Below are 13,827 nucleotides of genomic sequence, written 5' to 3' on the forward strand. Positions count from 1 at the left end.
GATCGAAGCGTCTGTTTCTGTGCTATACAGCTCCACTGCTCTATGACTCTAAATACCAAATACAGCAGCATGAGACTACCTAGATAATCTGTTTCACCGAGATTGTTTGAGGGATAAGTGATGGTCAAGACACCAGGCAGAACTCCCCAATTCTTCTTTGAATCTTTTGTGTCCATGTGAAATGTCACATGGGACCTTGGTTTCTCACCTCAGTTGAATGCTTCCATCTCTGACTGTACAGCATTCCCTCAGTGTTGCATGTGTGTTCCATCTGAAATTGTGTTCACCTGTTGGTACGGGTCCAAACCTACAAGTTTCAGAATCAGAAATGAGAGTGATGCCACTAAGCCAACCCTTTTATGGTTTATTAATTTCAATGTCATAACTCCACTTGGTATACCTTCTCTTGTGTAATGTCTGTGACTTCCAGTATGGGTTATAGAAAAATTTTGTTTTAATAAAGAGCCTGAATGAATACGGTTCTGTTGCTGAATTGATTCTCTTCCTTTTGGCAGGGGAGAAACAAAACCAAAGGAGTCCTCTTCATATTTTGCTCTAGAAAAGCATGATATTCCCATTGTGGTAGGCGTCACAATTTCCCTTGTGATGATATTTATCACAATGTGCATCTATTCTGTAAGGCAGAAGAAAAACGAGAGCAAGGAGACAGAACAACGCTGTAAGTGCTGTGCTGTTTGCTTAAGCAAAACGCTTCACTTGGGGAATTTAGTCTCTTGAGCAGTCAGCCAGCAGGGTGCACGCATAGACTATCTGGGGTGAGGACTATGGGCTTTATCTATTTGGAGCCTATGAGCTGCCAATTTTCTCCAACGCATAGCTAAAAGAAGCTCACCAGCCTTAAACTGGCACAATATCCAGTCGGAATAAGATCAATCACGACAGGAAGTTTGGTAGGGTTCTTGCTTGGTGGAAATAGCCTAAAAGTATTTTTATGGGGTGTGAAGAAACAGTTGAACTTTTGACGTTGTCCACTTTTGACTCAATAGCTTTCTTCAAGTGAAATATGGAATCCTTTCTGAGTCCCAGCTGCACAATAAGAATGAAATTAACATTATTTAACTGGGTTACCGCAATAGGATGTAAAAGAGCACCGCGCTTAGTATTTAACTCTCATTTTGCAGCAGTGGAGTGAGTAAAGCTCCCCATGACTGAAGTTCTGTCTTGAACCTCATTGAACTGCTGAAAATTTAAAAGCTTGACCTTTCATCACAATTTAAGATTGTTAAAGCCCTATTGATCCTTTAGAGAGAATGTTAAACTCTGGTTTTAGCCAGATGCGAAGCATTTTGGTGATAGTGACCATAACTGCCTCACATTCGACATAGCTATGGAGAAGGAGAGGATTAGGCAAAATGGGAGGATATTTAATTGGGGAAGAGGAAACTATGATGCGATTAGACATGAGTTAGGAAGCATGGACTGGGAGCAATTGTTCCATGGTAAAGGCACTATAGACATGTGGAGACTGTTTAAGGAACAGTTGTTGCGAGTGATGAATACATATGTCCCTCTGAGACAGGCAAGAAGGGGTAAGATAAAGGAACCTTGGATGACAAGAGCGGTGGAGCTTCTCGTCAAAAGGAAGAAGGTAGCTTACATAAGGTGGAGGAAGCTAGAGTCAAACTCAGCTCTAGAGGATTACAGGCAGGTGAGGAAAGAGCTGAAAAATGGTCTGTGGAGAGCCAGGAGGGGGCACGAGTAATGCTTGGCAGAACGGATTAGGGAGAACACAAAGGCATTTTACATGTATGTGAGGAATAAGAGAATGGTCAAAGGAAGAGTAGGGCCGATCAGGGATAGCATAGGGAACTTGTGTGTGGAGTCTGAGGAGGTAGAGGAAGCCCTAAATTAGTATTTTGCTTCTGTCTTTACAAAAGAAACGAACTTTGTAGTGAATGAAACCTTTGAAGAGCAGGTGTGCATGCTGGAATGGATAGAGATAGAGGAAGCTGATGTGCTGAAAATTTTGTCAAACATTAAGATTGACAAGTCACCAGGTCCGGACCAGATTTGTCCTCGGCTGCTTTGGGAAACGAGAAATGCAATTGCTTCGCCACCTGCGAAGATCTTTGCATCCTCGCTCTCCACTGGAGTCGTACCTGAGGACTGGAGAGAGGCAAATGCAATTCCTCTCTTCAAGAAAGGAAATAGGGAAATCGCTGGCAATTACAGACCAGTAAGTCTCACGTCTGTCATCTGCAAGGTGTTAGAAAGGATTCTGAGGGATAGGATTTATGACCATCTGGAAGAGCATGGCTTGATTAAATGCAGTCAACACAGCTTTGTGAGGGGCAGGTCATGCCTCACAAACCTTATCGAGTTCTTTGAGGATGTGACTAGAAAGGTTGACGAGGGTAGAGCTGTGGATGTGGTGTATAGGGACTTCAGCAAGGCATTTGATAAGGTTCCCCATGGTAGGCTCATTCAGAAGGTCAGGAGGAATGGGATACAGGGGAACTTAGCTGTCTGGATACAGAATTGGCTGGCCAACAGAAGACAGCGAGTGGTAGTAGAAGGAAAATATTCTGCCTGGAAGTCAGTGGTGAGTGGTGTTCCACAGGGCTCTGTCCTTGGGCCTCTACTGTTTGTAATTTTTATTGATGACTTGGATGAGGGGATTGAAGGATGGGTCAGCAAGTTTGCAGACGACACCAAGGTTGGAGGTGTCGTTGACAGTATAGAGGGCTGTTGTAGGCTGCAGCGGGACATTGACAGGATGCAGAGATGAGCTGAGAGGTGGCAGTTGAGTTCAACCTGGATAAATGCGAGGTGATGCATTTTGGAAGGTCGAATTTGAAAGCTGAGTACAGGATTAAGGATAGGATTCTTGGCAGTGTGGAGGAACAGAGGGATCTTGGTGTGCAGATACATAGGTCCCTTAAAATGGCCACTCAAGTGGACAGGGTTGTTAAGAAAGCATATGGTGTTTTGGCTTTCATTAACAGGGGGATTGAGTTTAAGAGTCATGAGATCTTGTTGCAGCTCTATAAAACTTTGGTTAGACCGCACTTGGAATACTGCGTCCAGTTCTGGTCGCCATATTATAGGAAAGATGTGGATGCTTTGGACAGGGTTCAGAGGAGGTTTACAGAATGCTGCCTGGACTGGAGGGCTTATCTTATGAAGAGAGGTTGACTGAGCTCGGACTCTTTTCATTGGAGAAAAGGAGGAGGAGAGGGGACCTAATTGAGGTATACAAGATAATGAGAGGCATAGATAGAGTTGATAGCCGGAGACTATTTCCCAGGGCAGAAAAGGCTAACACGAGGAGTCATAGTTTTAAGTTGGTTGGAGGAAAGTATAGAGGGGATGTCAGAGGTGAGTTCCTTACACAGAGAGTTGTGAGAGCATGGAATGCGTTGCCAGCAGCAGTTGTGGAAGCAAGGTCATTGGAGACATTTAAGAGACTGCTGGACATGCATATGGTCACAGAAATTTGAGGGTGCGTACATGAGGATCAATGGTCAGCACAACATCGTGGGCTGAAGGGCCTGTTCTATTCTGTACTGTTCTATGTTCTATGTTCTATCCCATGCCACTGCTTGAAGGACAATAGACATATTTCTTAGCTATTCTGTTTTTGGTGATCATTTGACTAACTGGTCACTTCAAGATCGTAAATTTGTGCTTTGTTCACCCGAATAACAAAGATCATATTTGGTCATGATCAGACAAAAATCTACATAAAATATGTTTTTTTTAATGGCTAGCTGCAAGAATCAATGCTTAAAATTCTTTTATTACATTAGGACTATTGCAAATCTATGTAGTATTTAAAATTGACAATATATATATGACTACAGATTTAAAAATGAGAAAACATGGTATTTGTTCAATGTTGCTTTTGATCTCAGGGCATCCTTAAAGCGCTCTGTAGCTGATGAAGTAATTTTGAAGTGCAGGTACCATTGAATTGGAGGTTGGAATGTGTAATCCCTTACCAGAAATGATGCAAGAACATTAATAAATTGATATGGATAAAGCAAATGACTTCAGGAAGCTTCAGCTTGTGCATGTTGCTCCATCATATTTTCATTAAAGAGGGATATGACAGACTTATGTCAGTAGGAGTTAACGTCAGAAATCAGCCCGTGCTTTTCTGAAATTCTGTTTGACAACTGCATTCCTCTGGTTCCTTTCAGTGCTGCGTAATTCCAGAATGTCATGTCAGAACAGAGATCGCTTTGAGATGCACACACATGAAAACAGGTACCGCAGTAAATTTAATTATTTGTCAAGACCTGATTGCATTCTAAAAATATAATCTTGAGCCCAAGTACAAATTTCATGTGGTATAATTTCATGCAAAAGCCATGCTGCAGATATATCATATCTCACACTGTGGTGTGTCCAAAGTGTGAGAAAAACAGCAATGAATGTGCGGAACTCTGCCACCAATGTGGGTTAAACTCTGATTGACCCCAGGATCCAAAGTCTTAAAGGGATGGGCTTCCCAGCATAGTTGTATATTAGCAGTAGGTTAAGATATGTGTGATACTCCTTTTTTTTTGAAAAACACATTTTTCTCGACTTGTCCTGGGTACCAATAAAAGGAAAATACTTATTAATCATAAGTATGAAATTAAAATATCCAAGCTTTTTCAAACAATGACAAATGAAAACTAACAAGAGAACAAATTCTTCCTATTTAGGAGCAATAGTTATAGAGCATTGTCTGCACAGTAAAGCCATAAATTGTTCTGGATTCTTCCAAGACCAATTGACAATGAACGGTTCAATCAGAATCAGAAACCAGGGATGGGGTTTAACAATGACCGCTCTTTCAAAGATATTGTATAAGCACCACAGACCAAATGCCATCCTTCTGTGTTGTGACTTTTCACAATCCAATTATTGTCATTCATAAACTGTAAACAATCGGTATTAAGTTGTTTAATTTCAAGCTTCTAAATAGAAAACACGGAGCAATGATTTTGAGGTTTTCATTGAATAAAACCCAGAGTGTCTGCAAGCATTCTCAACCCTTGCACATATCTGTGATACATACGAGTCTAGGGTCTGCTGAAGCCCAAGGTACTTGGGTAGGGAAATATGTCCTTGTGGCAAGAGAATACAAGCTCTGCATTTGACAGGGAAAAGTTCTGCAGGTGCAACTAACTCAGAAGAATTGAGTTGGAGACTTTTTAAAAGGTGGTTTCAATGAGTATCATAACAGAATTTCTTTGTTTTAAATGTACTTTATCTGAATACCCATTGTGAAAATAACATGGTGCCAACAAATGTTTAGAAAAGAAAATCAAGTTAGGAAAATATTTTGTCCTGGTTAGGAATAGGACTGTTTTCAGGTTGTATCCCACTCTAATTGACTGCTCTCATCTTATTCCAATACAAATTTATAATGCAGTTTGAATTTTATTTGATAACACGTTTTGCAGCACATGTGGCTGCTATTGAAGTAATTACATTATCACCATTGCTGCTGTCCCCTCCTCCGCAATACCTACGTATGGACAAGTGTCTTTGTAGGCATGAACCAATGTATTAACGCGACATTAACCTGGTTGGGAAGGTGACAGGCTGTTCCTAAACCCATGCACTAATCCAGATGATCATGTTCATTTCTGACTTGCTCTTTTGTTTCCTACAAGTTTTTAATTCCATGTTACCTCAATTTAGCAAATCAGTGGTTGATTTTAGGAAGCTTTTCAACTGCATGATAAAACGTTTTACTAATAAGTTGAGGCGGTGTTCTCAGTGCGTTCTGCTGAATGCATTGCATGCCTTTTTATGTTGGGATAAATGATTTCTTGGTTTCCTTTTTTTTTCTTGATCATTTGACCTTAATTCTTTCCAGACAGTGTACGTCACTGGAGGAGGGACAGGATTATTGGCACCATTGATTGGTTACCAGTAATAGTGACTGAGAATCAGTTGATCAATGATTAGATTACGGCAGGTGGTGGTGTGTAATCCGTCTCCTCGCTTCATCTACCTGAAATCCTGTCCTTCTATTTACCATACTCTTGCCCACTCATTCAACCTGAGTAAACTTGAAGCCTCTTTGTATCCTCCTCACATCTCATATTTCCACCAGTTTTTGTGTCACCTAAAAACTTGGGAATATTATGTTGAGTCTCCACATCCAAAGTATTGACTTAGGGGCCCAGGCACTGATCCTTATCGTCCTCTATAGGTCATAATCTGTCAGCCTGAGACTGAACCATTTTCTCTCACTCACTGTTTTCTTTCAAGAAACTAATCCTCATTCCATGCCAATGTACTGTCTCATGCCATGTGCTGCCATTTTGTTGACGAACATCTCGTGTGGGATCTTATTTTTGAAAATCTAAGCGCACACACCCACTAGTTGCTTCTTAACTGCGCTGTTAGTAATATCCTCAAAAAAACTCTCAGCAAGTTTGTCAAAAATTATTTCTCTTTCATAAATTCCTGGTGACTCTGCCCAATCAGTTCGCTATTCTCAAAGTATCCAGGGATAGCAAGAACTGCAGATGCTGTAGTCAGAGACATTACAGTGTGGAGCTGGAGGAACACAGCAGGCCAGGCAGCATCAGAGGAACAGGAAAGCTTAATGATGGTGCTAACCATTGAGCCACTGTGCTGCCCAATAATAAATAAAATGTTTCTTTGATTTTGTTGAAACTTCCATTTGTTGTTCTGTAACTGTGTAACTGTGTCTGAACCACAAAATCGTTAGATTGTGGTCCAATTTCTCTGCTGCCTTGCTGTGCCAAAAAATGAGAAAGTACAAAGACCAAAATAAGCCCCTATTGTCCAAAATAATGCATCAACTTTTAAATTGTTAAGTGTTTATTGCACACATGAAACATCACCTCTAAATAAATTAACAAGTAGGATATATTTGTAAAAAAGGAATCATGATTTTATAATATCTCACATTTCTTGAATACAGAGCATTTGAGGAGGACAGTCCCAGTCATGCTGTTGAGCAAACTACTCATGGGAGGCCAAATGTAATAGCTTGCTCTCCAAAGCAGTCATCAGTCAAAGCCATAACAGTGACAGCGGAATTTGCTCTGGTCAGTCAAAGTGAGAACCTCTTCTCCATCAGTGGAAACAACCACCTCCAGATTTCAAACAAGGATTCTTCTAAAGGAGAGCAACAGGTCAGGGGTGTCCTTCCATTATTACTCTGATGTAGGGAATGAATTTAATTTGCGAAAGGAAGAAATCATGAGTAAGTGTAATCAGGCCAGGGAAACTGAGGTAATCAGAACCTGGGTTTCACCAGCGCCACAATGAATGAAACTTTTTAAAAGCACCAGTCAATGTTATAACTGACAAGAGAACATTTTGTTTCTATGAAATTAGTCAGCTGGAAAAATAGCCATGGTTAAACTTACTATGGTCCTCCCATTATAACAACTCCTCACAGAAGTGTAGTTTCCTGTGTAAACTGGCTAATTTATTTACAGAGCTTTCTGCAACATTTGCAAAGGCGGTCAAAGTGTAACAAGCAGAAAACAGGACCAAGTGGTATCTTAGTTAAGGCACCTAGTGTGTGTACGCTGTTAATTGGTGAGTGAGGTAATCAGAACAGGTTTACCATGTCAATCTGGGAAAATGGTGTTGTAAAAAAATCTATAGGAATTAATTCATTTTCCTCACCTCCTCCCTTTCAAATGAATATTTGGCCCAATGAGCTCTGTCCCAGGCACGCATAATATTATGGGACCCTAACACCAGTCATTCTGGACCTCACAGGTCTATCCCCAATTATCAAAAATCCTCACAACCCACCTCCAAAAATGTCCACTCTGCCACGTTCCCAGATCTTTCGCATTCCTTGTTGACGTTTCACATATACATGCTCCTGTTTCTAATGTTCTCAGCATTCAGGACATTTTGGTGATTGCAAGGTACATTACTCATCTTCCATTGCTCCTGGCTTCCTTACCTCCTCGCTTGGGTGCTCCTAAGCAAAGCAAATGCTTCTGATCTTAGAATATTCTTCTCACTTCTGCAAAACATACCAGCCCTCTTTAACTACTTGGAGACCCCAAGGCTAACCTCCCACTGCAGACACTCTCCATTATCTCCCAGCACCACTACTTTGATATTCACCTTCTAGGAACTCTTCTCAATAATCCCTGAACAGGTCTGTGTTGTGGTTCTGCCTATTTCACCCAGACCCCAAACTGTGTCTTTCTTTCACATTGGAAGAATCACTCAGTAACGATGGAAGTGAATCTCACACCCCTTCACTTTGACCTCCTCCCTCCCAAGTTCCATTTCAGAGAATTAAATGATATTTTTGTGTACAGTGAGTGAAAAATGTTTTCCTTTCAATGTTTTATGTTTTAACGTTTAATGCTTAACAAGCTTAGAATCCATGCTGTGTGTTTTTAATCATTCTCTGATTCTCTTTGCTATAAGAAGGCCAAAATTGCCATTCCCAGCAGGAGTAGATCATCTCTTTCACATCATGAAGACATTGTACAGGACCCAAACACTTGGAAGCAAAATACTTTATTCCAGGAAAAGCTATTGACCTCTCTGCTGATGGTGGGACTGAATAGGAACTCTTTCACAGAAGAAAATCGGAAAATAGAGCTGCTAACTCGGTCAAACTCTATACCCTGTTGCACCAAAAAGGCATCATGGAGGGTGGAACCAGCTCTTTTCAATGCTTGCTCCCATTCTGACAAAATACAAGGAGCCTCATATTCCAGTTTGTGGACTATTGAAAAACAGTCTATGAAACCCGGAATGGTGCAGCTTCACACCGAGGCAACTTCAAGTGACTTGTCGAGAAGCTTTTCTAGTGCTGCAGGAACAAGCACAGGGATTAAATCTGTTGCTGCAGATGTTCTCAAGTACTCCCAACTCCCAGCGGCATCATCCCTTCCAAACCCAGTTTCCAGCAGTGCAGCTGTGCAGCTTGCGTCGGTTCCACGTAAACAGGTATCATTCCTGCAGGAACCTCTCTGCACACTGTGAACAATCAGCAAATAACCACATTGAGCTAACATTGTTGTCTCTAAGGGCAAAATCATTTCTTAGTGTGGTTATATTTCCAATTAGGTGGTGCGGTTGGACTCGGCTATTGTGTCAATTTCATTGACGTTGAAGAAAAGAATAAATTTTTTTTATCCTTAGCTGGTACTTGGAATATTATTGATTTCCAAGATTAAAGTAGCATAGTATTCCCCGTAGATAATGAAGATATTGGCTGTTCCTACTTGATAACGTAATGAGATACCAATCATTATGGAGAATTAATGACAAAGGCACAAAAGCAAAAAATGTATTTCGTGCATAGGTGTGAATAATGACAACATGGAAGGGCTAAGTTTTGTTGAGGCTTAGTCTGCAATGTAATTGGAGTGCTTCTGGCTCAGTAGGTAGCATCTCTACCTATGAACCAGATGCTCTGGGTTCGTGTCCACTCCAGAATTGATTACTCAGGAAGGTGTGTTCATAACAAAATCAGAAATTGTTGGAGAAACTATCTGTAGAAGGGTCACATTGACTGCTTTCACTGGACAGATGCTGCCAGACCTGTGAGTTTTTCCAGCTGCTTCTGTTTTGTTTTAGATTTCTAGCGTCTTTGTTTTCTATTCAGGTCTGTTCGTACCCTGGCCAAACAGGGTGTGTACAAACGTGTAAATCTTTCCAGCATATACCAATAGCAGACAGTAAGATTGGGAGAGATTTTTGGTCAGCCAAGTGATGGAAGGAATTGGGAGTCCCTAACATCGCTACCCATAAGACTAGGCTACGATATGCATGGAAACGTCCATGCTGCCACAGCAACTCAAGGACTGCTGTTTGTGCCTCAAGATGCCCAAGACGCGCACTCATGCAACTATATCCTTAAGTCATCTGCATGATTCGGTTTTATGGTGGAGTGGTAGAATTCCAACCCTTCTCCCATTGATTTCAATTACCTACAACAGTTTGGTCAGAGGGTGTTAATGAGGATTGTCATGGAAAATGGTTGAAGCCTTCGAACTCCTTGAGTTGGTCAGTTGTTGCTGTTCCCACCTCCTGGAGATGAGAAAATCCACCCCCATGGCTATTAAAATGTGAGGGCAAAAATGAGCGAAACTTTAAACAACTTCAAGTGCTCAAGTTATTTATTGTATCAGTGGGTATTTCTGTCCATTGATTTGAGGGACATTGATGGCAGTGTTTGGGCACATGAGGAACAAGAAATGTTGCTCAAAGCAACAACAGAAGTCCCTACCATATACTGTGTAAATCTCACAATATCATGCCCTAAATACTTGCTAATCCTGTACTGAGCATGTGTAAATTTTTACAGTTCCCAAACATGAATGTAAGAACGCAAACAGCTGGAGAAACTCAGCAGGAACCAGGGGTATAAAGAGTCATCCTGGATTGAAATAATAACTCTATTACTCTCTACACAGTTGCTACAAGATCTGTTGTGTTTCTCCAGCACTTTTCTGATTTTTTTTCAGATTTCCAGCATCTGCAGTACTTGACTTTTATTGTAATTGGCGATTGTGTAATTGCCCACAACGGAGGATAGGTTTGGTCACCCCCCCGGAAAAACAAATAAGTAAACATACAATTCATCTTCTGGATTTTGTAAATATGCCCAACTCAACAAAGATGTGATAACTGTAGGCTGCCCTCAAGGAATGTTTACACATGAAATTAACAAGGCAGCCTATTGTTTGAAAGGCACACATTCCCTAACCTCCGCTCCACCCAACGTTTTCCTGGTGTTGTAGAATCAAGCAGAAAATTGTTGTTCACATTCCTGTGGTCAGCTTTAAATAAGCTTTTGTCTATATAGCAAACCCTGCTCATTTCTGCTTTTAAAACACAGTCCCCCTCATTTCTGAAACATGTCTAAGGCCTGGATGTATAACAGAGTAACAAGAAACCCAATAAAATTGGCAAAAACTTGAACTGTGTTTCATCTTTGGCATGTTTCAAGCATTACCTTCTGATCATTCTGCATTGCCTTACCTACCTGGATTTTGAAAGCAGCTTGCTTTTTGTCAAGTTTGGATTCAGTCTCTAGCTTTTTTTAGACGCAAAATCAGTGATTTTGGTTTTTCTGAAATTCCTGAGATCATGTGTCTGTGTGTTTTTTTGCCAACAGCTAGACGGACTGGATTATGAATGATTGACAGGAAATAGATGATAAAGCACGAAAGGCTGGTTTGCCTCAACACTGCGAATGTGGTAAATGGAAGTTGAGGAGGTTGGATAGCCTTCAGTCACCTCAAATCAGAGGACGCATGGATCCATCAAGAAACCGGATCCCATTCAAGAAGCTAATAAGGTGAAGGGTGTGCTCCTGGTTTAAGATCATTCATCAAAAAATGGCATTCTTTTTGACAAGAATATTTTTATTTTAAGTATCATAACATACAATCTTTCCACAGTAAGAAAACTTCCAATGAATTGCATCCATCATATCAAACATCAACATTGTACAAATATTTTAATGAACCTGTGATATCCCTATGTGTCCCTTGACTATAAATTTACCAAAGCAAGTGACAGTGAAGAATGAAAAACAAAACTAAAACGGGAGCAACACACTTGACTGTAGCTCCCTGATCCCAGTAGAGAAGCCCTTGGTAATTACACTGAAAGCAGTGTTTCACTTGTAGACAATATCTCCAGAACTTAACGTCTCTGCATCCCTTTCCAAATCTAATGGCAGTGTTGCACCTTCCTATCAATAGAAATTGCCAGTCCCTCCAAATGCACACTTTTGCAGGTCACCATTGAGCGTGTAGTAATATTTAGATGGCTGTTTGATTGCCACATGAGGGCAATTAGCTTCCTGCTCATCAAAATTGCTAATGGCATCAGTCAGTATCAACTGTGGCAATTTCACTCTTGACATTCATCCCAACAAACATATATCAGGATCAGTGCAATCAATTTTTGTCTAACTCCCAACAGTCTCTCTGAAGAGGGAGATCATTGAAGAGTCCTGCAATTAGTAACAAGGCCACTCTGTTTTGCATCATTTTGTCAAACCACATCATTCAATGTGAAGACCAATTCATCCATTCTACTTGTGGCATAATAGAATCTGTGGAAGATCTATGATTTAATCAACTTCACGCATACACAATTACTAGCTTGAAAAGATCAACATTTAAGTGTGAAAGGTGTATTTCTAAAAGTTTTATATATGTGGCAACAAATCTTCTTTAAATGTTCTATATCTTTCATGTAAGTCTACAATAAGTCAATACTTTTACTTGAAAGTAAGAATGAATTTCCATTGCCTAATGATCACTGAGTAATTTGTCATCTTCTGTTACAAAATGGTAGGATTAACAGTTTCTGTTGATGGAAATGTTTACCAGAGCACTTTGTAACCACTCTCAATGGCAACAGTGACACGAGAATGTCATACGTGTTAGTCATTAAACCATGGTTATCTATCATGCAACTATGCCACATCACTTACATCTGGAGTAATTATGTGTTTTTGTTATATCCTAAATGTAAATTGCATGAGCCACTCACCCCCGTGACTGTTTGAGATAATATAAACCCTATACAGATGTGTCCTTTGGTCAAAGACAATCAATTGCCTAACATCATAACAGGAATGTGTTAGACCCTCAGTGGACTGGCTGCATTTACATTGTTGTTGCGGTGCTGTTAATGACGAGTAGATGATCCACTTGTTTCTGTCAATTTTATACCAACCTCAGTCTTTCCCTCTGGTTAATATGCTTACTTTAATTATTTTGAATTCCCAGTTACACTGAAACTGATATGAAGCAGCTGAATACTACAGTAGCAGTTAATTTGAGTCAGTATGGAGTGATGCATTGTTTAGAGTGAAATGCCCATTATTCATGTTAGTCCATTATCAGGTTACAGACAGCATTCCGTGAAAAGTAACAAGTGTGTACACAGAACGACTGAAAAGACAGATCATAAATAACCTAAATTAGTCTGAAATTGGTGAAAGTGAATCTGGGTATTAATATATATGTAGTAATTATAGTGAAACAGATACATGCAGCAATAGAATAGGAGAAATAAAAGACAATTAAATCTAAAATTGAGTGTTGCGAATCAACATGACATTTAGTACGATTAGTGCAGCATAGTTCTGCTGAGACAAGTATTACAAATACTTGTGTTACACCATTGGTATGAGTGTTGTCTAAATGAAGGAAATCGTTTGTGTTAAACATAGCTGGCAATTGACCTTGCCTCATTAAATTGCCGTTGATTTAATGAGGCACTTTCTTTTGTAAACTTTCTTTGTATTGCGGAAAGACGCACAATAATCTGTAAAACAATTCTTTATTTTTGTTGACTCATTGTGTTTTGCAAATTCTAATAAAATTGACTTCCGTGAATATCAGTCCCTTGAGAAAGCATTTTTATTTTTTTGTAAAATAGCAGATGAATAATACATGAAAAGAAAACATAGCTTAAGATCCTTAATCTAATAGACCAGTTAAAACAAGCTTCAATGAACAATGTCTAAGGATAGCAAAATGTTCATTTTTTTGTTGAAGGAGTAAAGGTGCAAGCAAGCGTTCATTTAATTGAAATATTAAACTACAAGCAGTAGGGACTGTCATCAACCCCTGATAAACATCATGTTAGCTTGGAAGCAATTTTTTTAAAGTAAAGAGAATTGCACAGAATTTACGACACAGAAACAAGCCATTCAGCCCAATTTGTCTATGCTGGTGTTTAGGCACCATACAAGTGTTCTACCTCTCTTCAACGTGCTCTATTAAAGTATCATTCTACTCATTCTGCCCTCATACACTTTATACACAGAGATGCTGTTCATTTCAGCAACTCCCTGTGGCTTTGTGTTCCACAATC

The 13,827-nt window shown here is 40.0% G+C and overlaps 1 protein-coding gene across 1 annotated transcript in view; it reads left to right on the forward strand.

Annotated features, from left to right (window-relative positions):
- LOC125465591 (hemicentin-2-like) overlaps positions 1 to 13,263 on the forward strand; it is a 103,708-nt gene extending 90,445 nt beyond the window's left edge. Inside the window, exons 14-18 of the mRNA XM_048559286.2 lie at positions 516 to 679; positions 4,164 to 4,230; positions 6,917 to 7,130; positions 8,401 to 8,928; positions 11,105 to 13,263. Coding sequence (XP_048415243.1) covers positions 516 to 679; positions 4,164 to 4,230; positions 6,917 to 7,130; positions 8,401 to 8,928; positions 11,105 to 11,128 — 997 coding nt within the window. The 3' untranslated portion in view covers positions 11,129 to 13,263. The remainder of the gene's footprint in view (positions 1 to 515; positions 680 to 4,163; positions 4,231 to 6,916; positions 7,131 to 8,400; positions 8,929 to 11,104) is intronic.
- The last annotated feature ends 564 nt before the right edge of the window (positions 13,264 to 13,827 follow it).

This window comes from Stegostoma tigrinum, chromosome 29 (genome assembly GCF_030684315.1).
Source record: "Stegostoma tigrinum isolate sSteTig4 chromosome 29, sSteTig4.hap1, whole genome shotgun sequence".
Taxonomy (NCBI): Eukaryota; Metazoa; Chordata; class Chondrichthyes; order Orectolobiformes; family Stegostomatidae; genus Stegostoma; species Stegostoma tigrinum.